Source organism: Prionailurus viverrinus, chromosome A2, assembly GCF_022837055.1.
Source record: "Prionailurus viverrinus isolate Anna chromosome A2, UM_Priviv_1.0, whole genome shotgun sequence".
Lineage (NCBI taxonomy): Eukaryota > Metazoa > Chordata > Mammalia > Carnivora > Felidae > Prionailurus > Prionailurus viverrinus.
Window position 1 is genome coordinate 131,717,638 of NC_062562.1, and position 22,367 is coordinate 131,740,004.

Consider the following 22,367-nt stretch of genomic DNA (forward strand, 5'->3'; position numbering starts at 1 on the left):
TGTGCTACAGGCAGTTGAAAATAAGAGGAGCTCAGGAGAGGTGCAGTGGGGGATGAGTCACCTATATTGAGGTGAGTCAGTGAGTTCGGTCTGTCATAAGCATGACAATAACAGGTCGTAAATAAATAACAAATGTAACAAGGAAGACATATCTAGGAGCACCTTGGAAAATAAAAAACACTGCAATATTGGTATTTATAGTTTATGTTTGTTTTACCAGCTGTTACATTCTCAGAAACCAGACTGACCTGGCAGGTATAATTGTTAAACGACACATTCTTGTGTAGAAATACGACTCCTGCGACACTGAATCGCCAGATCTTTCTAGTCTGTAATAGGAGAAATACACAAACTACACGACTAAGTAAATTAAAGCACACCTTTTTTGGAGGTACACACAACCCTGAACCACAGCTCAATGATAGATATTGGTGATCGCTAAACGAATCCAACAACTAAAACCTTGGGGGTGTTCTCGAGCAGGGGTATGGCTGTGCCCGAGCGAGACTGCAGAGAAGCAGGGTAAAGGTTAAACAGAAGAACTCCAGCCTCTGGAGAAAGATGAGCTAAGCTGATTGCGTAGCTCCCAGTTGGAAGCTGGCCGTCGTCATCATGCATACTCGCTGCATTGCTCATCACCCACGATCAACTCAGTCTCTTCCAAGGCGGGGCTGCTGGGAAGCAGGGGAGGGGTCATGAGTTGGGAGGCAAGCCTGTTGGGAGGAGACAGAAGGCGAACCCCTCCCCGGCCCCAAAGGCCTACTACATTTCCCAGAATTAAATGCGGTAGCTAAGAGTCACTCCCTGGGCGCTGCCGGAAGACTTGCGACATGGGATTGGTAGTCAGGATCCGTCAGCCGCCGGAGGTAGGACTCTGGTCGGGAGATCTATACGGATTGGTTACTGGGTGTTCGAGTCCTGCCCACATATGGTGACGACAGGCGGCGGTCTTGCTACTTAAGGCGTCGTGGCCCAGCCCGCCCCGCCTTAGCTCCCGCGCTAGAGAGAAACATGTATCGTTTCCGATCACAGCTCTTCACTGGGATTTCTGCTGCTGCCACCGCCCACTCTTACCCCCGCCGCTTCTCGCCTCTGTTGTTAGCTGAAGACTCGCCTCTTAGCCGCCCTCCGCACAGACGCACGAGTAAAAAGTGCAGCTCCATCGGCTGATCTTTGCTAAGCCCTGAGTTTAGGCGGCACCGGGCGTCCCACGATGCCGAAGAATAAGAAGCGGAATACTCCCCACCGCGGTGGCAGTGGTGGCAGCGGCTCAGGGGCAGCTGCAGCGACGGCGGCGACAGCAGGTAAGGGGGTATCCCCGTCGCCGGCATCCCAGTTGCCGGCCGGACTAGCGAGTCTCTTAACCTCGGGCAGCCTGGGATTTGTAGTTCCTTCCCTTTAGACATTTGTGTTGGCTGGGCGCTTTAGTTGGCTGGCGAACTACAATTCCCAGCGTGCCCTGGCGACAGTACCTCGCGCGATTTGGATCTGGCTTTCGAGCCGAACTCAGGCACCGGCCGTGGGGGCGGGGAGGGGGCGAATAGGTCCTAGGGTCTGAGAGTGGGTCGGAGTCCGGGGTGAAGGGTTGCTGGGCGGGAGAGGCACTGTTTTCAGAAGCTGGTGCTTGCTCTTCAGAGCTCGCCCTGACGGAGGGTGGGGCCGAGTTAGGATTTGCGTCTGGGCTGCCAGTGGTCGTCTTTGACCCCCCGACTCCAACATGGAGTTCTCGGGAATGCTAAACGTCCGGCGGGTTTGGCCGGGTTCTTGCGTCACGAGGCCTGGACCCTGAGCTGTGGGGCCGAGGTGACGCAGAGGCGCACGTGTGGCATCCCGTTCCGCTGCCTTCCTGGGCATCCCGCGTGTCCCATCTGGCTGGGCGCAGGCGTAGGAGGCTTGGGGCCACTGTCCCAGCCTAGGCTCTATTCCTACCCCTGACTGGCACCTGCAGAAATCCCGAGCCCCCTCCTCCTCTTGTGGCCAGACGGTCCAGGCGACCTCCTCCCCGGGGCAGAAGTCGCGTTCTCCTTTGTGCTGCGTTCTATAGGTTCTGTGCTCTGAGGCCGGAATAGGCGGGGTGGCGAGGAGCTCTGATTGCAGTTGGCCAAAAGTTTAGGTTTTTGTGTTCTCACAGCAAAGGTGAAGCTTTTCCTGAATGGGTAGATGCTTCAATGAATTAATGATTCTGTGCTACTAACTATAGGGGTAAGAATAAAGGACTTCAAAGCGGAAAAGTCCTACGAGACACCAGTGAACTCAAGTCGAGTATTAAGTTAAACTGGGTGAAGTCAATTTTTTGATGGAGATTTTGAAGTTAAATACTGGAATATTCTCAGACATTATCCCATCGGAACTACCAGCCGTTATGTATTTGTCAACAGAGTTGCACATCCGACCCACAGAATGATATGCCTTTGTTCATTAGTGAATAGCCCAATTTTCTTGTTAACAAGAAGGATGATTGGAAACTAGCATTTAAAGCGCTTTCATATAGGATTTATAGCAGCACGAAAACTCGTGTTCGTGTATTAAACATTTAATAATTGACAATAGGAATGGATTGTTATAAGTGCAATTTTTTTCTTCATATCGCTCTTTATTTTGATTGTATCCCTTCGATATTCGTGAAATTCATTTTTGATCAAGATGTAAAGTACAAAATTAGTTTGGTGTGGCATATGATTGCTCTGTGTCAGTTGAGGATACCTCTGTACTCTTCTGTTGTTAACCTTTTCCTCTTCTGAAATAAATCTGAATTCTGTCTGGAAGGCCCTTATTTTATTCTCCTTTAAGCTTGCCTTTTGTTGATGGAATAAATGGTGCAGAGCTGCAAGCCAAAGTCATTTAAAATTTGTAACGATGTTACTAATGGCTTCCTTGAATCGTAAACAAACCTTTTATTCCCTGTGAAACTTCCTGTCTAAGCTTCCTTTCTTCCTGGTACTAACAGAATAACCTCAAGTGGCAGTGGGGGATTGCCTTTCAAATTTTACCTCTAGGCTCTTTCCTGATCTTTAATCAGCCTGATTATTTTCAGTAAAAAAAAAAAAAAAAGTATATTTAAATACTGAATTTTAGCATGTTTAAGTGGAAAAGAATTCTTTGATTAGTTTATAAAACTGTACAGGCTTTGAGTGTCTTTGGAAATTTACTCTAGAACTTGTTAACTGTGCTCACCTCTGATAAATGGAGTATGCAGGTGGGATTTACTTTTTTAAAACCTTAATTTGATACCATGTGAATGTATTACTCAAGTGAATAAATAATCGAATAGAAGAGATAGAAAGTTGTCACAAACTTGTACTAATTTATAAGCTACTTACTTATTGGTATTTTTAAATGACACCTAGAAGAGATGGGATTCAGATGAGATTTTAACATGTACAACTAAAAGATAACCAACTTTTCTATCACTTTAATTGGTTGTCCATTTAAATTCTAAGTATGCATACTTGTTATAGCACTTAATTTGAAGAGAGCATTTTTTTTGGTGAAAGAACAAAACCTTGTAAGTAAGCCCCCTAAGAAATAAGGACTATATGTGTCTAGAGTGCTACTTAATTAAAATCACTTGGGAACACAAGGTGGGTGAGTTTGATCTAGATATCAGGCATTCATACACGGTTCTTTTTCTTGGTTTTTCTTTGTTTAACTTCTCTTTCCCTGGAGTCTTGGAAACTGAAACTTAGAGAAAGTGGGGTAAATGTTGTATAGGAATACGTTTCTTGGCAGTTTAGAAATAGACTGAATATGAAAAGGAAAAAAATACGAATTGTTGAATAAATGTTAGTATTATTCAGATGACTCTCAACCATAGCCATGACCTCACATCATGAAGACAATGAAGATAGATCCAGAAATAGAGAATGATGTCACAGATCCTTGTTTATGTGTTTTATTCCTGCCGTAAGGACTCTGATTAATATGTTGTGGTATCTTGGCTTCACTGCTTATTCTTTATGCTTTCCTACTTTGATAGGCAAAGTTTATTCCTTTGGGATAGCAAGCAAATTTGAAGGCCGCTTGCCACCTTATATTGATTTAAAAATCAGGCAAATCTCTGTTCTGGTTAAAAAAAAAACTCTAGAAAAAACCCTAAATTTAGTTAGCAGTTTTAGTCAGAGAGGATTTAAACAACAACAACAACTTTTCTTAAGGTGGTACATTTCTTGAACATATGCACCTGGTGATGTTTGGTGCAGTCTTTGATTTTACTGATAAGGGAACTTGGGCTCAAAGAAATCAGGTGACTTAGAATCATTTTGGGGGCAGAATTTGGGATGTAGTTTGATTCACTGCTCAGTATAATTCATGATTGGGCAGTACTTTTATTAATATCAAATTCCTGCCAAAAAAACCCCACTTAACTATGGATTTATTTTTTTTTAAGTTAATTTGAGGAGAGATCCTAGTTTTAAAAAAGATTTTTCTAGTAACAGCCCTGATGTTTTTAAAGTGTTGGATATGTTAACCTTTATTTAGAGGTGAACTATATAACAGGCTTTTATATTAAATATCAACATTTCTATTTTACTTCTGTTTTCCCCTTAACTCGTTTTCTTTAAAACTACCATCCCTTAATGTCTTAATTCTTCCTCATGTGGCAGGTAACCTAAAAATTTATCCATTTACCATGTTTGTTTACTGTCATATTTGTTCACTAAGCTCAGTCATTCTCCTTGAAAAATACACTTTTCTTATTCCTATGATCTATGATCTCATACTCTTTCTGGATCTATTTTCATCGTCTTCATGATTTAATGTCATGTTTGGAAATAGTTTTTTCGTCCATAATACCAGTTTTTGACATTTCTGAAATTGATGTAGATTGTAAACAGTTGGTGGTCTGAAAAACAGGTGAATTGACTTATTTTAGGAATATTTTAGTATGTTTTTTGTAGTATAATCATCTCTTCACCTAAGTAAGGTTGGGTTTTTATTAATGGATTTTTCCTAAGTAAATTTTAAAATTCCCAACTTAAATATTTGTATATATGGCAACACAATCATCTCCTTTGACCCTCTTTTACCTAATAGGTGGCCAGCATCGAAATGTTCAACCTTTTAGTGATGAGGATGCATCGATTGAAACAATGAGCCATTGCAGTGGTTACAGCGATCCTTCCAGCTTTGCTGAAGATGGTATGAGTTTTAAATTTAAATTTGAAACTTTAGATAAAGGATGTTTTAGGTGGAAGAATTCTTATAGCTAAAGCATACTATCACTGTTCCCCATCTGCTTTTTTTTTTTTTTTAACTTAAATTACAATGGTTAGTTTATATTATTTCTTAGGACCAGAAGTCCTTGATGAGGAAGGAACTCAAGAAGACTTAGAGTACAAATTGAAGGGATTCATTGACCTGACCCTGGATAAGAGGTAGGAACTACTGGAAACTCTGTTCATTCTATGTCAGGGATTCTGGCCAGCCACCATGTATATTGTATGCACTTCTCTGAACTTCTCTGATCTTGATTTGTTTACTTTGGATGTTTTAATGTTTTTTGTTCCTTTGGACTTCTAATGTGGATAGGAACATACCAGTAGACTTTAGATGGACTCGGATTAGTCATTATACTAGCATAATAGCACATAACTGTATTTGATTATAATTGAAATGGATTCATTGGATTAACAGTTAATTTTCAGCTTGAAAGAACAGCTAAACCCGGATTTAAGCCTCTTGTCCACTAATTTTGTTGCCTACATGAAAAATAGCAAAGCTAAATTTTCTTATTTCATAGTAGTTCTAAAGCTGACTTACAACACACAGAATTAAAAAGCCCTGGAGATGCAAACATGAACTAGACTTTTGTAATAAAAGTGTTAAAAGAAAAAAAAAAGTGTGACTTTACTTAAATATGTACTACAAGAGAACATGTCTTGCACATTGAAACTATAAAATATTATATGGTCATTTAAACTTGTGGTTATTAGATGAATAAGCAGAAAAATGTTATATAAAGCAGCTTAAAATCTTTGTGTAATAAGATGAATTGTATATGAAAATTAAATTATTGAAAAATGGTTAGAGTTTGATGACAGTTACATAAGAAAATGATTTACAAATCTGTCAATAGAAATGTAGAGGGGACTAGTGGAGTTTTTGTAAGTCATTGACCTATGGTACACTCCAGCTGGATCTTTGATTTTGTTTTAAATAGTGCGAAGACCAGGCAGGCAGCTCTTGAAGGTATTAAAAATGCACTGGCTTCAAAAATGCTTTATGAATTTATTCTGGAAAGAAGAATGACTTTGACTGACAGCATTGAACGCTGCCTGAAAAAAGGTACTGTCCTTATTTTTGAGTCAGAGTCACAGAACTAAAAGAATTTGCCACCTCTTGGCAGTAACCTTTGTTAATGGAAATAGAAAACTGGCTCACTCTTTTAACTTTAGGTGTCAAGGAATACACACTATGCTTATTCAAATTCAAAATGAGACTTGTTAGAAACTTTGTTTTTATTTATGTAATAGGCAGCTTAACACTAGGATTGTGGTGGATTGTCATCCTTTTTTTGTATTGCAAGAAGTGATTGCCATTCTCAAAGAAGAAAGCCTTGAAAGCTTGTGTCAGATGTCAACAAAAGCCATTATTAAAAAAACCATCCCACTTCATCTTTCTGAAATTAAAAAAGTATTATAATCACGTAGCTCATTTTCCCTTGCATGCACTTAAAACATCAATAATACCTGCAGATGACATCATTTTCAGGATATTCCTTGGGATATTTGAATTCCAGAACTTTGTAGTAGAGATTCTGGAATTCATATTGTTGTAATCCTAGAACTTTTAAGAATGAAGAGAGACATTAAAGATTAAATCTAGTATCACCAGACTTCAGCTTTAGGAACCACCAAAATTAAAAAGACTTGGGGCTGCCAGCTTAATTATTTTGCCAAGTGAGGACATTGTGAGGATAATGACTCTCCATCATTATCTCTTTGTTAACAAAATATTTTTAGCACCAGAATGTGGGAAGCCCACATGCTCTTTTAAATTGAGTGAGCTTTATTAGCTTTATGTCTTTGTTTTTCTCGTTTTGCCTTACGTGAAAGCTTTGTCAATGAATGGGTATTTGGAAACCTTTCATCCATTCCACCTCTCTCATTGTACAGAATAAAAGGCCTAGGAAATGGGAGATTGGTCTAAGGTTATATAACTTCTTAGTGGTATAGTTGATAGCAGAGCCCACTTTTCTGAGATGTTACAAAGGCTTTTATAGAGGTGTTTACATTGAAACTGTTTTCTTATAATGATAGTTGGATTAGATGACTTCTAAAAATTCCATTCCAGTCTGCTTATTTTATAATTTTTTTGTTTGTCAGGTAGTAATTTGCATGTAAAATCTGCCCAAACCCTTTGGTGTCTGTAGTTTTTGTAGGGTTTTAATCCCTTGTTTATTTTCAAAAAATTGGGATGGGGCGGGGGGGACCCTGAAGGTTAAGGCTTTCTCACGGGCTGTGTACATCTGAAATGCTTCAGAGATTAATGCAGAGGCTACCTGAGCACAGTTCTGTGAGTACATGAGAGGTTTGGAAGGTCAAATCAGCTGAAACACGTTATTTTGTAAAACAGAACATGTTTTGTTATAGTACTTGCTTAAGATAGGTATTGATCTCCATTTTACTGCTGACGAAGTATGTTTTGAGAATAAGTCATTTGGCTAGTAAGTGGTGGATCTAGGATTTGAGTGAGGTCTGTTCCCAGAGTTTGAGCTCACTAGGGCGCTGCTCAGGTCAAAACTTGGAACGTACTATGGGTTTTGTAAATGGTAGATGATATTTTGGAATTGTACAGATTTGGGAAATGGCTATCTTAATAAGTTAGTCTTCTCAAAGTAATTTTTTTCACGGTTGCACCGTTGTTTTTTCTGTAGGTAAGAGTGATGAGCAGCGTGCGGCTGCAGCACTAGCATCTGTTCTGTGTATTCAGTTGGGCCCTGGGATTGAAAGTGAAGAAGTTTTGAAAACTCTTGGACCAATCCTAAAGAAAATAATTTGTGATGGAACAGCTAGTATCCAGGCTAGGCAAACTGTAAGTATGTGATTTTTTAGTTTATAAATTTATCTAGGCGTGACAGCCAGTTACTCTGATGAATGATCTAGGAAAGTTAGATTTTTTAAACCAGCAGGTTTGTAATTAACATTTTATTTTCATTTGTCTTTTAGTTTGAGTGAACATACTTAGCATAACAATTGTTTTCTTAAATTTTCTTTGATGCCATAGAATAACCCAGATAGATTTCTACACCTTTGAAATTGAAGGTCATGCACTAATAGGGAATACTATATTGAGTTACTTAGGATGATTGAAGAGTAATTTTGAGGGGTGCCTGCATGGCTTAGTTTGTTGAGTGTCTGACCTCGACTTGGGTTTGAGCCCCACATCGGGCTGGCTGCTGTCAGTGCAGAGTCTGCTTCAATTCTTCTGTTCTCCTCTCTCTCTATCCCTCCCCTGCTCTCGCTTGTGCTCTCTCTCAAGAATAAAACATTAAATAATAAAACATTAAAAAAATTTTTTTTGGTTGGAACTTAAAGAAGTGATCTAACAGTGTTTATTGGGTGGTTATTTTTTCCTCTTAAGAAATGTAATAGGTGTTGGGGCGCCTGGGTGGCGCAGTCGGTTAAGCGTCCAACTTCAGCCAGGTCACGATCTCGCGGTCCGTGAGTTCAAGCCCCGCGTCAGGCTCTGGGCTGATGGCCCAGAGCCTGGAGCCTGCTTCCGATTCTGTGTCTCCCTCTCTCTCTGCCCCTCCCCCGTTCATGCTCTGTCTCTCTCTGTCCCAAAAATAAATAAACGTTGAAAAAAAAATTAAAAAAAAAAAAAAAAAAAAAGAAATGTAATAGGTGTTAAAAAAAATTGGCTTGGTGTGGCCGACAAGTCCTTGTGAAAAGCTGAATGCTCTATTTCCATGGGTTGATGTAGGAATCTGTAACTTGTGAGATCCTCATCTAGTTTTTGGGTTTGAAAAACTTTCATTCTCTAATTGTTTGAAATTTATCACTTATAACAGTTGACTTCAAATTTGTTTTTTTTTGTTTGTTTTTGGTATGCTTAAGTGATTATCACAAACATCTTTCTGAGTTTAGAAAGTAGATTTGGATCTTAATGGATCTTAAGAATCTTAATGCATCATAAGAATTTAATCTTAGTAGATTTGAATCTTAAGCTCTTTTCCTAACAAGAGAACCAGTTCAAGTTTTTAATACTTTTAAGAGTGAGTTTTCAAGCTTTCTCTTTAATATTACTTAAAGTAATTGACATTGATCCCTGAAATCTTGGTGGCTTAATAAAAGTTTATTTCTTGCTCATGTCACTGTGTAAGTAAGTAGTCAGAGACCTTGGTTATCCACCCTGTGGCTCTGCCCTACCTTTAGGTCCTCCATATGGCAGCTATGGTAGCTGGAAGGGGAAAAAGAGGACATATGCTCAGGCCAGAGCATATCCCTTTAGCGGCCAGTTCCTTGGTCTACCAGCTGTATGGAAGCCGGGTATAGTGAGGCTGTTTCCCCCAGAGGCAAAGAAATAGAATTTTGGTGACTTCCTAGGAATCTCTGCTCTCTAGCATTTAGTGATCCCAAAATGGCTATATCGGCTTATGCTGTTGACATTCTTTGCCCCCTTTTTGGGTAGTTTCATGCAACTTTTAAATCATGCAGGACTGGAGAGGTGTTTTTGAAATGTTTGACAGAAAACCCTGTTAGGTGGGTACTTGTAGCGATGTCTTAATTTTCATCATGCGTGAGTTTGTTGTCATTTTTTAAAAAAATATGCTTGATGTTTGCCGTGAATTAAAAAATTCCTTGACAGTTCTTATATTAGCAGAGGGATGTAGGCAGTTCTAATTGTTAATATACCTTTTTTCTCTTTGAGGCAGCGAAAGGAGAGATGGGGCTTGGCCTGTGCTGCTTGCTCAGGACAAGGGATTACAGATTGAAAGTTTTTGTTACTGAGAATAATACCTAGATTACTTTTTAACTTTAGCAATGTCCAATTTTTACCAGGGTGAAATAATGAAAATAAAATAGTGACACAAAGCAGATTAATGCCACAAGTGTGCTTATGCTACCAGATCCAAACTAACTGAAACCTGGGTGTGCGAATGGTGACTTTAAAGACTTAACGCTTTAGTGGCACTTGGAACAACATGAGAATTTTAATGAAAACATGGAGAAAACGGAAGTGGACAATAATAAAATGTCACAAGTCATAAATTGTTTTCATATGATCTGTTAGAGCAGTGTTCTGAAAATTAATGGCTCCCGTTTATGCTACAAGCACATGGTTGCATATGTTTTGTCTTCCAAGTCCATTTTATTAAGTAACTTTACCTTTGTAGTCCTATATCGTTCCTTTTTCCCCCCTAACAAAAGGCAGTTACAGGATTCCTGACCGCTTTTCAGTATACTTGGAAAACAATGGGATCTGGATTAATGAGATCCTTCTTTAAGCGGAAGTTCAAGGAGAGTTATTAAACTGGAGGAGATTTCTGCTCCTACTGTGCTTATTTTTGGAAAAATGATTTCTTTTGGAAGTTTTCATAGTAGAGTCTATGTAAAAACAAATGAACATAAATGGTTTTAAAAGCCTTGTAACAAACTTAAGGTGTTTTAAACGTTTTTAGTAGAGTAGGCTTCTTAATCTCCAATGTGCAAACTTCATCTCTTTCTTTGAGTTGGAGTTGGAAGTCTGAAAACTATCTGCTGGATTAATGGAAGAACTGAGAGAAAGAGAAGAACTTAACCATACTCTCAGTTTGGTAGCATAGTTTGAGCTGAAATCCACTTCCCTTAATTCTTGATTCTATATTCTCTCTTTTTATACTCTGCTTGGGAACATTATAGTCATGTAGTTAAGAAAATTTTCACATTGAATTATAAAAGCAGGAAGATACAGAAATAGTAAGAAAATTACAAACATTAATGTCTATATTTACTTTTTTTTTAGTGTGCAACTTGCTTTGGTGTTTGCTGTTTTATTGCTACAGATGACATTACTGTAAGTAGAAAACCTTTGACCCAGTTATTCCCTTGTTTCAAATTTAAGATGGTTACCTTATTTAATGTTCTTGTGCATTAGGAGCTGTATTCAACTCTGGAATGTTTGGAAAATGTCTTCACCAAGTCCTACCTCAAAGAGAAAGACACTAATGTTATTTGCAGCACCCCTAATACAGTGCTTCACATCAGCTCGCTTCTCGCATGGACATTATTATTGACCATATGCCCGATCAGTGAAGTGAAGAAAAAGCTTGAGATGTATGTATTCTTTGTTTCATATTTTATGAAAACATACATTGACATGATTGGCTGTGTTCACATAGTAATGACTAACTGTCTTTTAGGCATTTCCATAAACTTCCAAGCCTCCTGTCTTCTGATGATGTAAACATGAGAATAGCTGCTGGTGAATCTTTGGCACTTATGTTTGAATTGGCCAGAGGGATGGAGAGTGTAAGTATTTGATGACTAGAGAAAAAAAGATTATATCACAAGGACTGTGATTCTATCATTATCTTCATAATTAAGAGTTAGATGATAACTTCGGAGTATAGCCAGCTTGAAAACCAAGTGATTGATTGCCCTGCTTCTTGGCAGTGATGATAAAAGTTTTAAGAGCATAAACCAGTAGGGGTTGGTAGAGCAACATTTGAGCGTTATTGCACCTACCCTTGCTGTCTATAGAACTCAAATTTAGGGGCACTTTTACCATGGAGAAAGTTGTTTGCTACAATCTGTTTGGAACTGCTTGGATTTCTCAGGCACAGGACACATTCAGGTGATTCAGACATGGATGCCTTACAATAAATGTCAGACAAGTGGATGAAATACTAAGTCAACATAGGTTTGGGATCAGGTAAATTTAATCATTGTTGTTTAACTTCTCTAAGCCAAAGCTGGAAACAAGCATGGACCTTTAGACTGGGACATGTGCTTTGTAGTTCCCCATCCACTGTCTGCTCGTCATGTTGTTACTCAGTTTGGCTCTCAAAGGTATTTTGTGATAGGTGACCAGCTTTACTGGATTGCCTGATACTGTTCTAAGGTTAGCTTTAACAGCCCTGTGTTCCAGGAAACCTCTCATCTCTGGCTAACTGGGATATTTGGCACCCTAGTTTGTATCCCCTGTTGTGAACCTTTGGTTACTTACTAGGTGCTCTTTAATGTAAAGACAACAACTATACTTCTGGAATGAAACCTTTTCTGGAATTAAATGTGTTATTTAATAGTGAATAATTCCAAATAGGATTAATAATATCTCTGTCGCCCTTGTTCTTCACATTTCATTCTAGTCCTGTGTTTAAAAATAATGTTTAGGCTTGGAGTGCCTGGGTAGCTCAATTGGTTAAGCATCTAACCTTGACTTCAGTTCGGATCTTGCACTCATGGTTTGTGTGTTTGAGCCCTGCATCGGGCTCTGCACGGACATTGCGGAGCCTGCTTTAGATTCTGTCTTTTTCTCTCTGCCTCTCCCCCACTTGCTTTCTTTCTCTCTCTCAAAAAATAAATAAAAATAAACTGGAAAAAAAAACAAAACAATGTTTTAGGCTCTTAAAACTTCTATCTAGGAAGTGTCTTTGTTAGGCTTCCTCTAACCTCCCCCCGCCTTTTTTTTTTTTTTTTTTTTTTTTTTGAAAGCTAGCAGGTAGAATGGAAAGAAGCTATTAATGCTGTCAGCGGACGAGTGTACTTAGGAGAAATTGGACTCAAGCTTAGCAATCAATTTAATTTTATTGAGCTACTTAATGGCTCCTTAACCTCAAGGCATAGAAGCCAGATGTCCCAGTTTTTTAATTTTCTTTTACTCTACTGGCTATAAATGGTAATTTCTTTGCTTTTTCCTTTGAAGTGTATCTTAAAAGTAAAGTAATAATAAATACAATTTAAATTATACATGTTGGATTTTTTAAAATAATTGTGTAAACATACATTTATTATTACTCACATATCTTCTTTGTTCTCCGGGTTTGATAAATTGTAGGAGATAGAGCTAGAACTCAGGTCAGATTAAACATGTTTGGATAAGTCCCTATCTAAGGACAAAAATGAACTGAGTTACAGAATAGAACCTAGTGTTTTGTTTGCTATTTTTGTTAAGTAAGCTTTTTGAAAGTGAGTTTGTGGTATTGGGTAGGAGTAGATGTAGGGCGTTCAAAAAATTAAACCAAGTGTTGATGAATACATAAGCTGATTGAAATTGTGGTTTTAGTAGCAAATGCATGGCATGGAAATATCAGAGCCTTTGCTAATGTAAGTTTCCATGAGGAATTAGAAATTGTGAGAGCTCTCTCTCTAGTTTATTATGCATATTTGCTCTGTAACCACATAGGTAGGTGTGTGCTCTGGAGCCACACTCCCAGGTTCAAATCTCTTTTCTACCCTTACTAGTTGGATAATTTGGGCAACTTCTCTACGCCTCAGTATCAGTATCTTTAAAATGCAGAATAAAATAGTAATTACCTCATAAGGTTGTTGAGAACATGATAGGTACAGTATAAGTGGTAGCTATTACTGTTAACTCTTGATTAAACTGAGTATTACTTCCCCTCTCTGGCAGTGGTCTAGTAGTGGCCTTTTAGGAGCTCTCTAGGATAACTTACAATAAGACCAAGAGTGTTCACTAGGCAGAGTTACAGATCTTGAGAGCCAAATAACATGCTGACCCTGGAAGACATACCAAAATATAGCATAGACCTTCCTTGATTCTCCCATTTTTATACCCTGCTTAACCTGACAAAGGAAGTGCTTCAGGAGAGAAACAGACACACACCCTTGTGTGATCATGATAATGCTATTTTCTTTTTATATTTGGTAGGAGTTAAAGTGTTTATTTGTACCCCAAGAGTCCCAATTTTCATTTGTCCCTGGATATATAGTTTACTATATAGTTATCCTAAGCCCCAATAAGTTGGCTTTCAGATGCTATTTATGGACTGTTCTTGTTCTATATTTTCTTTCTTTTTAATGCCCAAATGTTTCGGAGACATTTGCCTACAATATTTAACATTTGTTTTTTCCAAGTTAGTACTATATTGAACTCAGTGATTGATACCGTAACTAGATTGAGTTTTATCGGTTGCAGAGATCAATTACAGTGGGATTTCTTAACGTCTGTATGGTTGGTAGGTTGGGCTGTGTAATTTTCTGTTGGGAAGAGGGTGCGGGTGCGGTCCTGTGCATTTTAGGATGTTTAGCAACATCTCTGGCCTCTACTCATTAGATGCCTGTAGCAACTGCTCCTTCCTCAGGTATGACAACCAAAAATGTCCCTGGACATAGCCGAATGTCCCCGGTGGGTCAGACTAGCAGTGGTTCTCAGTTCTTAAAACAAGTTAAGTTAATGTCTAGAGTTTTCTTAATTTCATTTATTTTCCTATATGTATTGTAAGATTTTCCATACATTTTTTTTGAGAATACTATAACAGAATGAGTAGCCAGTGAAATGAATAGGAAACTTCCAGTGTCTGAAATGTACTTGTTTCTACAAGTAAAACTTTATGAAAGCATCACATTCATTGGAATTTATATACATAGAGATAAACATGACTTTCATCTGTTTTAATAAAACCTCATCAGCTTTGGTAGTAGATTTTCTAGATGCAAATCTTAAGGTATTGTTCCAGTTACTCAGACATAGGAGGTTGATTTGGAACATTTGAAGAAAACTTGTTGAAATAGTTAATAATACACAATCTCTAAAATATTGACAATAAGAAAATATGTACTTAAAAGTTGGGGTATCAGTTGTAATTTTCCACCAGTAATAATAAATTTTAAATAATAAAATTTCTACCAGTTTAATAATCTTTTTAATTTTAGACTTTAAAAGAAATTGCATCTATGCTTTTTAAGCTTAAACAATTATATATACAATTTGAAGAATATCCAGAATAAGATCTACTTATTTTAATAGAACAAGTTAAATGATTATTATAGCTAATGCAAAAAATATTAAACAGCCATTAATAAGTGGAACTGGAGATTGTTTACTTTCTGGCTTCTCTAAGTGCTCTAATTTTGGTCAGCTAAATAACTTTGAATCATTTTTTAATGTGTTTATAAAATGTACATAGGGAATAAAAACACTCAAAGATACTTCTTAAAAGTATAGCCATTGTTAAACTATAACAAGGAAACTCACAGTCAAATCAGGGCAGTAGCAAATAGTAATACATTTTGTGGCTTCTCTTCAGAAGGGATTAAAATATCTTCTTAGCTTGAGTAACTTAAGTACATGAGGTGTACACCTGAGTTAAATGCTTGCTTATTTGAAAAATGAAGAGTAAATAAGAAATTAGGTGTTTTAAGCATTACTGATAGCTTGTACTTTGGGAATAAGAATATTTGGAATTCTGGGATTGTGTGCTTTGGGGACTGAAGAGCCAAAGGATAGAAGCTGTGTTGATATTTGTGGTATCTGACTTCCACTGAACTTTGAAATCCCAGGAATGTCTTGAATACGGTAGGAACACAGTAAGTATTTGTTGACTGTATCTGGATATAGTTGGGAGGGGAATGTTAATTAGTTAGTGGTAGTGTATCATCTTGTAGTCACCATTTCTGGATTAAAATTTTCGCATGATGCTATAAATGTGTGAACGTGTGTCTGTGTGCCAAGATATCTAAAGAGCTCCGAGATGTGTGGTGCTCCTTTTACCACTGCTGGGTGATTTCCAAAGTGGACTGTTCTTTGTTAGCACTAGGAAAGGTTGGGGTGGTGGCGGCGGGGGAAAGGAACCCAATAACAAACTAAAATTGTTTTTCCTGACCAGGACTTTTTTTATGAAGACATGGAGTCTTTGACTCAGATGCTTAGGGCTTTGGCTACAGATGGAAACAAGCACCGTGCCAAAGTGGACAAGAGAAAGCAGCGGTCCGTGTTCAGAGACATCCTGAGGGCAGTGGAGGTAGGTCTCTCAATGCTACAATGCCTACTCATTTTGAATGAGATCGTTTTAGGCTAAACTTGGCAATTGGGTCATTTTGTTGGTTGAACTTCACCTTTGATCAAAATAGTTTCCTCATTTTAAGCCTGGAGGGTATTTTTAACAACATACATTTTTTTTTTAAACAAAGGCAAATTTCATTTTGATGCATAAAGGTACTTTTTTCTTAGTTTAAAAAATACAAAGTGTATTTCCCTTTGTTGTACTTGTCATCATTTAAACAGTGGTGCTTAGCACATACATATTTAGTACAGTGTTCTCTGTGAATAGTGAATTATTGCCTACCCATCAGTACTTTTAAGCAAAGACCTTTGTATTCTCCCTAGGAAGCCTAGGTGCTAAAAACTGAAATAACAAAACCCAGCATTTAAGTAATGTTTTAAAATCATCTGATACTTGAGTACCTTCTACAGTCTTCTAACCTGTTTCAATCTACCTGGCAAATAAATTGATTTAGAAACCTTCAGGGATTCGAATAGAAGGCACAGTTAAAAGGAACTGCAGGTTAAGGGCAGGTTTACTGTGGAGAATACCAAAGTCATTAACATTTTCTTTTATTCCTTTTTTTTTTGGTTTGACCAGGTAAGAAATATTTTTTGCACATAAAGGATAAATATCTCAGGTTCTTACTATCCAATAGGGCAGCTCATTTAAGAATGAGTGTGTCACCAGTCTTCAACCTGGCATGTATATGAAAATTTAGAATGGTAATTAAAAAAAATAAAGATGCTAAGATCCCATTCAGGTCCAGTTTTGAAATACTCCAGTGATTCTCATGCATAGCCTGCTTAAGAATTTTGTTCATTTTAATCCAAGTAAAACTTAGGGTATAAATTAGTATAAAGATCTTCAGGGATCTATGCATTTCAGTTAATGCTAACTCTAATTACATTATATTAATATTTTATATTTACTCTGGTTTTTAGAATCTGAAAAATAAAAGCCTCCAAGCTCAAGCAGACATCTATGTTAAAAATTGATCCTTTTGATCTTATAATTTTAGTGCGGTGGTGTCCCCAAATTAAGCAAGGCATTTTCTTGAATAACTACAAACTACTCCTCTATTTGGATAATGTCACCGCCAAAGATAAGATAATGGTGTGTTCTATGTTTTCTGGATTAGACCTGATGTCAGATTTTCTGTCTTGATGCATCCTTTCTGGATCAAAGATTTTAAGGCTCAGCAGGATTTGAACAGACCCTGTTGACAAGCCCCTTGGCCTGAGCAGCCACAGCACGCAGCACTGATTGTCCTAAGACACAAGCCAGATCGAAGTGCACACCAGCCTTAACAGGCCTCTCATGTGCCCCCCACCCCTGCCCAGCACCTCCTACAAGTGAAAGCCCTTTCTTTGCCTCATAATTCTTCCCTGCAGTGCTCTCCCCTTAGGCCTTCTCCACCCTCCCCTCTCCACCTCAGGATTTCCCTTCCTCCCCTGCCCTTTGCCTGGGTTCCCTCTTCTCCAGCTCTGCTTCAGTGTACCTGCTGAAGAAAGGTCTGTCCTCACAGCCTTGTTAAGTGTTCTTGTTTCTTAACTTTCACTGGAACCCAGCTTTCTCTGAAGGACCCTGCTTCCTTGATGGATCTTTTAAATGAAGCTGATTAAACTGCCGTAGAGGAGAGTTCTCCATTTTAGGTGTGCTTGTTGCTGCCCATCCTTTCTTTTCATCTGGAAATCTTTCTTTAAGCTCATGTATTTCTTAATCAGCAAGCATTTAATACCTTAGGTGCCTTGATACAAAGTTTTCTTATTTCTGTTCCATTATAACACTTAAGCAGCACAGTTATTTTTTTAAGGAAAAATGGAGACCAAAGGCAGAAAGAACAGTAAGTAGCACAGCTGGAATTTGAACCCATTGTACTGTGCCATCAACAGGGCCACATGCTGCAGATAGGTCAAGTGAGAGAGAGTGAAGGAAGTGTCCATTGGATTTGTCAATTCGGTCATTGGTGGGTGACCTTATAAGAGCAGCTTCAGTAGAGTGATGTCAGGAAAGCTTGACTGAAGGGGATTGGAAAGTGAAGCAGTGGAGATGTTGTGTTTTGACTGTTCTTTTTAAAAATTTTTTTTTTGACGTTTATTTTTGAGACAGAGAGACAGAGCATGAACGGGGAGGGTCAGAGAGAGGGAGACACAGAATCGGAAACAGGCTCCAGGCTCTGAGCCGTCAGCACAGAGCCTGACGTGGGGCTCGAACTCACGGACCGCGAGATCATGACCTGAGCTGAAGTCGGCCGCTTAACCGACTGAGCCACCCAGGCGCTCCGTTTGACTGTTCTTTTCAAAAACGTGGCTGTAACTGGAAGGGGAAAGGGTTGATCACTGGATCGTGGGAGGGTTTTGTTGTTTTGTTTTGTTTTAGATGCTGGGTGTTTTAGATGCTCCCTTTATGGGAGAAGGAACCAGTGGAGAAGGGAGCATTTGAAAATACAAGTTTATAATTTTAGTTTGAGGGTATGATGATAGATTGAGAGTATGATGTAAGGAGTATGATTTGCCTTGAATCGGAGAGATTTAGGAGAGGAATAGGGTAAGATGCAGATGAGTTTAGACAGAGCTCTTTCCTGGTGTCTCAGTGTTTCTGAAATGAGAAAGGCTGAAAGGTTGGGTGTTTTTTCAGTTGTTGTGACAGACCAGGCAGTTTGTGCTTCACAGACATGCTTTATCTTACACTTCTCATAACTCTGTGGTATAGGTATTGAAGGCTCCACTTTACAGGCAAGGGAACAGACCCAAAGGGGTTAAATTAGTTGCCAAAATGACAAGCCAGTGAGTGGCACACCCATGTAAGTCTAGATTTCATGTTCTTTTCTATCACATTATATAATGTGTCTGCTGAGAAGGAAGGGGGCTAGGTAGATGTCGAGGAGCTGATTGGAGTGGTCAAGTTCCATCTCCTTTGTTCTGTCCCTGTGGTGATTAGCTGCTCTCTTCCTAGTTACTCTTTCATAATCATGATTCATTAAAGAATGGAGCAGCCAGTTTTTTTTCATCCCAAGTTCTGCCCCTGTTCTGGGTGACTCCTCTCTACATTTGGAGGGCCCTTTCCTATATTTGTTTCAATGATCTTTACTTCCATTTCCTTTATTTCCTTGATTCGCTAGATTCCCACTCATGATTGTACTTTAGAAATTGTCTTCTGGAAAAATCGTTCCATCTCTGAAGTCTTAAACTCCATTTGTTAACCTCTCATTTTTTTAGTAAGTCTGCTCTGAGACCCTTGGAGCCCTCTTGTTGCTGGTACTCTACTTTTTGGTTGGTCTGTTATGTCAGTTCCATTTATCTTCCCTTCCTTCCGTTGACCCCTGCTTCTTCTCAGTTTCACTCCTGGTGTGTGGGGGCATCTTGTCTTCTGACTTATCTTGCAGCATCCTGTTCCTCTCTCCCCACCTCACCCTGTATTTGTAGACTAATATAGATACCTGATTTTTTTCTTCAAGTTTGTTGAGTGTTATTGAAATTTAAAGACATTCACAACAATATGGTCTTGCCAGTAGTATTTATCCGAACTTGGTTGTGCCTTTAAGTCTACTATAAATAGACAAGTTCTGTACCCTTATATTAGGATAATACTTGCTAGTCTGTTCACATCTCAGGGGTGGAGGTATCGGAGTTATCAGTTTAAACCATATTGTTTACTTGTAAATGTGTCTGTTTAGAAATTGTGTTTCTGTAGGATCTTGTGAAGCCATCTTAATTCCTCTTAAAATTTTTGGTTCTTCTGTTGGCTAGGAACGGGATTTTCCAACAGAAACTGTTAAATTTGGTCCTGAACGTATGTATATTGATTGCTGGGTCAAAAAACATACCTATGACACCTTTAAGGAAGTTCTTGGTTCAGGAATGCAGTACCATTTGCAGGTGAGTGTGAGTGACCTCTTTTCTGTATGTTTGTTTTTAAATTAGGGAGCATTTTGGAATGTAGTTCACTTAATGGGCTTTTGAAGTTAGTTGGATATGGAGATGCTTTCAGCATGGTATAGAGCTGCATTTATTTTTTTTTAAGTAGAATTGATAAGTAGCAACTTTTTGGTGGAGCATCTGTAAGTTTTGTAGACGACTTTTGCTTATGTAACTTTCTTGGATTCAGGCATTGGAAACAACTTAGTCTCATAAAGAGGAAAATAAGTGGCCCAAGTACTTATTTATAAGCTCCACATAACTTCTATTAATCAGATTTCACTTTATGTAGTAAAAAAGAGCTGATATTTGATAATGAGCCTGATTTTATTTACCTTTCTGTTTTACCGAAGTCAAATGAATTCCTTCGTAATGTATTTGAACTTGGACCCCCAGTGATGCTTGATGCTGCAACACTTAAAACCATGAAGATTTCACGTTTTGAAAGGGTAGGTTTTGTTTTTGTTTTCATCAGAACTCAATGCATCAAAGAAAAGTAGACCGAGGCTTTGATTCTACCAGGTGATAGGTATTTAGCGGAGTCTATGGGCTTGTAGTGCTTTATGATGTTTCAGACACAGAATAGCTGTATTAAAATTGTAGACACTTTATTTAGAGTATCAGGAGTTATAATGAATAATTTTTATCTATAATCCTATTAGCACAGAAATTATTTTCCTTTCTTGTTTTCTTTTATTCTGTTAACTTTTTATAGTTAGGAATAAGTACACAGTGTCTTTTGTATCAGATAACTAAGCCTACTTAGTAAGTACCAGATTCATTTTGCAAGCTGAGAAAACAGGTGCTCAGAGAGTTTGTAACATTAAATACTAATTAATGTAATTTCACTTAACATTTCCAAAATCCTTAATTATATTTTTATGTTTTTATTGAGGTGAAATTCACATAACCTAAAATGAACTATTTTAAAGTGTAGAATTCACTGGGGCACCTGGGTGGCTCAGTTGGTTAAGTGTCTAACTTGATTTCAGCTCAGGTCATGATCTCACGCTTTTCATGAATTTGAGCCCCGCATCGGGCTCTGTGCTGACCGTGTGGAGCCTGCTTTGGGATTCTGTCTCTCCCTCTGCCCCTTCCCTATTCATGTGTGCATTCTCTCTCTCTTTCTCTCTCACTCTCAAAATAAATAAACATTAAAAAAATGAAGTGTACAATTCAGGGCATTTAGTATACTCAACAAACAATGTTGTGCAACTGTTATCTCTGTTTAGTTTCAAAATATTTTCATCACTGCAAAAGGAAACTTATATCCATTAAACATTTCCTTCTCATCCCTCCCCACCCCCCCAAGCTGCTGGCAACCACTGATATGCTTTCTGTCTCCATGCATTTACCTATTCTGGATATTTCATGTAAATAGATTCCTAAAACGTGACCTTTTGTGTGACTTTTTTCATTCAGCATCATGTTACCAATGTTCATCCATATTCTAGCATGTCCTAGTGTTTTAGTACTTTTTGTGGCTGAATAACACTCCATCGTGTGGATACACCACGTGATTATCCATTTATCAGTTGATAAACTTTCAGCTTGTTTCTGCTTTTTGGCCATTGTGAATAGTGCTACTGTGAACATTTGTGTACACGTTTTTGTTAGAGCACCTGTTCTCAGTTCTTTTAGGTATATACCTAGGAGTGGAGTTGCTGGGTCATAGGGTAGTTTTGTGTTTAACTTTGTAAGGAACTGCCAAACTGTTTTCTACAATGACTGAACCATTTTGCATTCCCACCAGTAGTGTATGAGAGTTCTAATTTCTGTATCCTTATCAACACTTTTTATTCTGGCTTTTTTTGTTTTATAGCCATACTAGTGGGTGGGAAGTGCTTAACTATATTTTTAGACTATAGTTAGTCATTTTTATAGCCACATAATTGATGATTAGGTATTTTAATATTAATATCTTTCCATATATTTCTCTTTTGAATCCCTTCTTGGATGAAATCTTTACATGGGAATACAGGGCTGGATTATGACTCTTTGATATGTACTGCCAAATAACCTTCTAAAGTTATTCTATCATTTGTAATTGTTTCCAGTAATGAATGAAGGCATGTAGCTATTACACACACATTTGACAACATTTTTATGATTTTAAAATGTTATGATTTTAAAATGTTAAAATACAAGAATATTTTAAGCTTTAGTGATTCACTTGTATTTCCCTTTCCTTCATTTCAGCATCTGTATAATTCTGCAGCCTTCAAAGCTCGAACAAAAGCTCGAAGCAAATGTCGAGATAAGAGAGCAGATGTTGGAGAATTCTTCTAGATTTTTGGCACTTGAAGATCACTTTCTAATTTTTTTTTTTTTTTGTAATTTCTAATGTATTTAAACTACAGATAGTTTTTATCTTGGGTTAACATAGATGGCTTTTGTAGCAGGGGTTATAATTTAATGTACAGTATTGCAAATGGTGAGTTCTGGTTATTGAATATTCTCTGTAAATATAATCAGTAAACATAAATAAAGTATTTGTAATGTTTGGTCATTTCTATTTA

At 38.0% G+C, this 22,367-nt stretch overlaps 1 protein-coding gene across 1 annotated transcript; it reads left to right on the forward strand.

Annotated features, from left to right (window-relative positions):
- The first annotated feature begins 974 nt into the window (after positions 1 to 974).
- On the forward strand, positions 975 to 22,367 carry IFRD1 (interferon related developmental regulator 1). Its single transcript, XM_047848593.1, has 12 exons — positions 975 to 1,304; positions 5,035 to 5,139; positions 5,291 to 5,375; positions 6,161 to 6,285; positions 7,877 to 8,034; positions 10,948 to 10,998; positions 11,080 to 11,258; positions 11,345 to 11,453; positions 15,773 to 15,907; positions 19,681 to 19,809; positions 20,202 to 20,297; positions 22,048 to 22,367. The coding sequence occupies exons 1-12, from the start codon at positions 1,214 to 1,216 to the stop codon at positions 22,135 to 22,137; spliced, it is 1,353 nt and encodes a 450-aa protein (XP_047704549.1). The 5' UTR covers positions 975 to 1,213; the 3' UTR covers positions 22,138 to 22,367.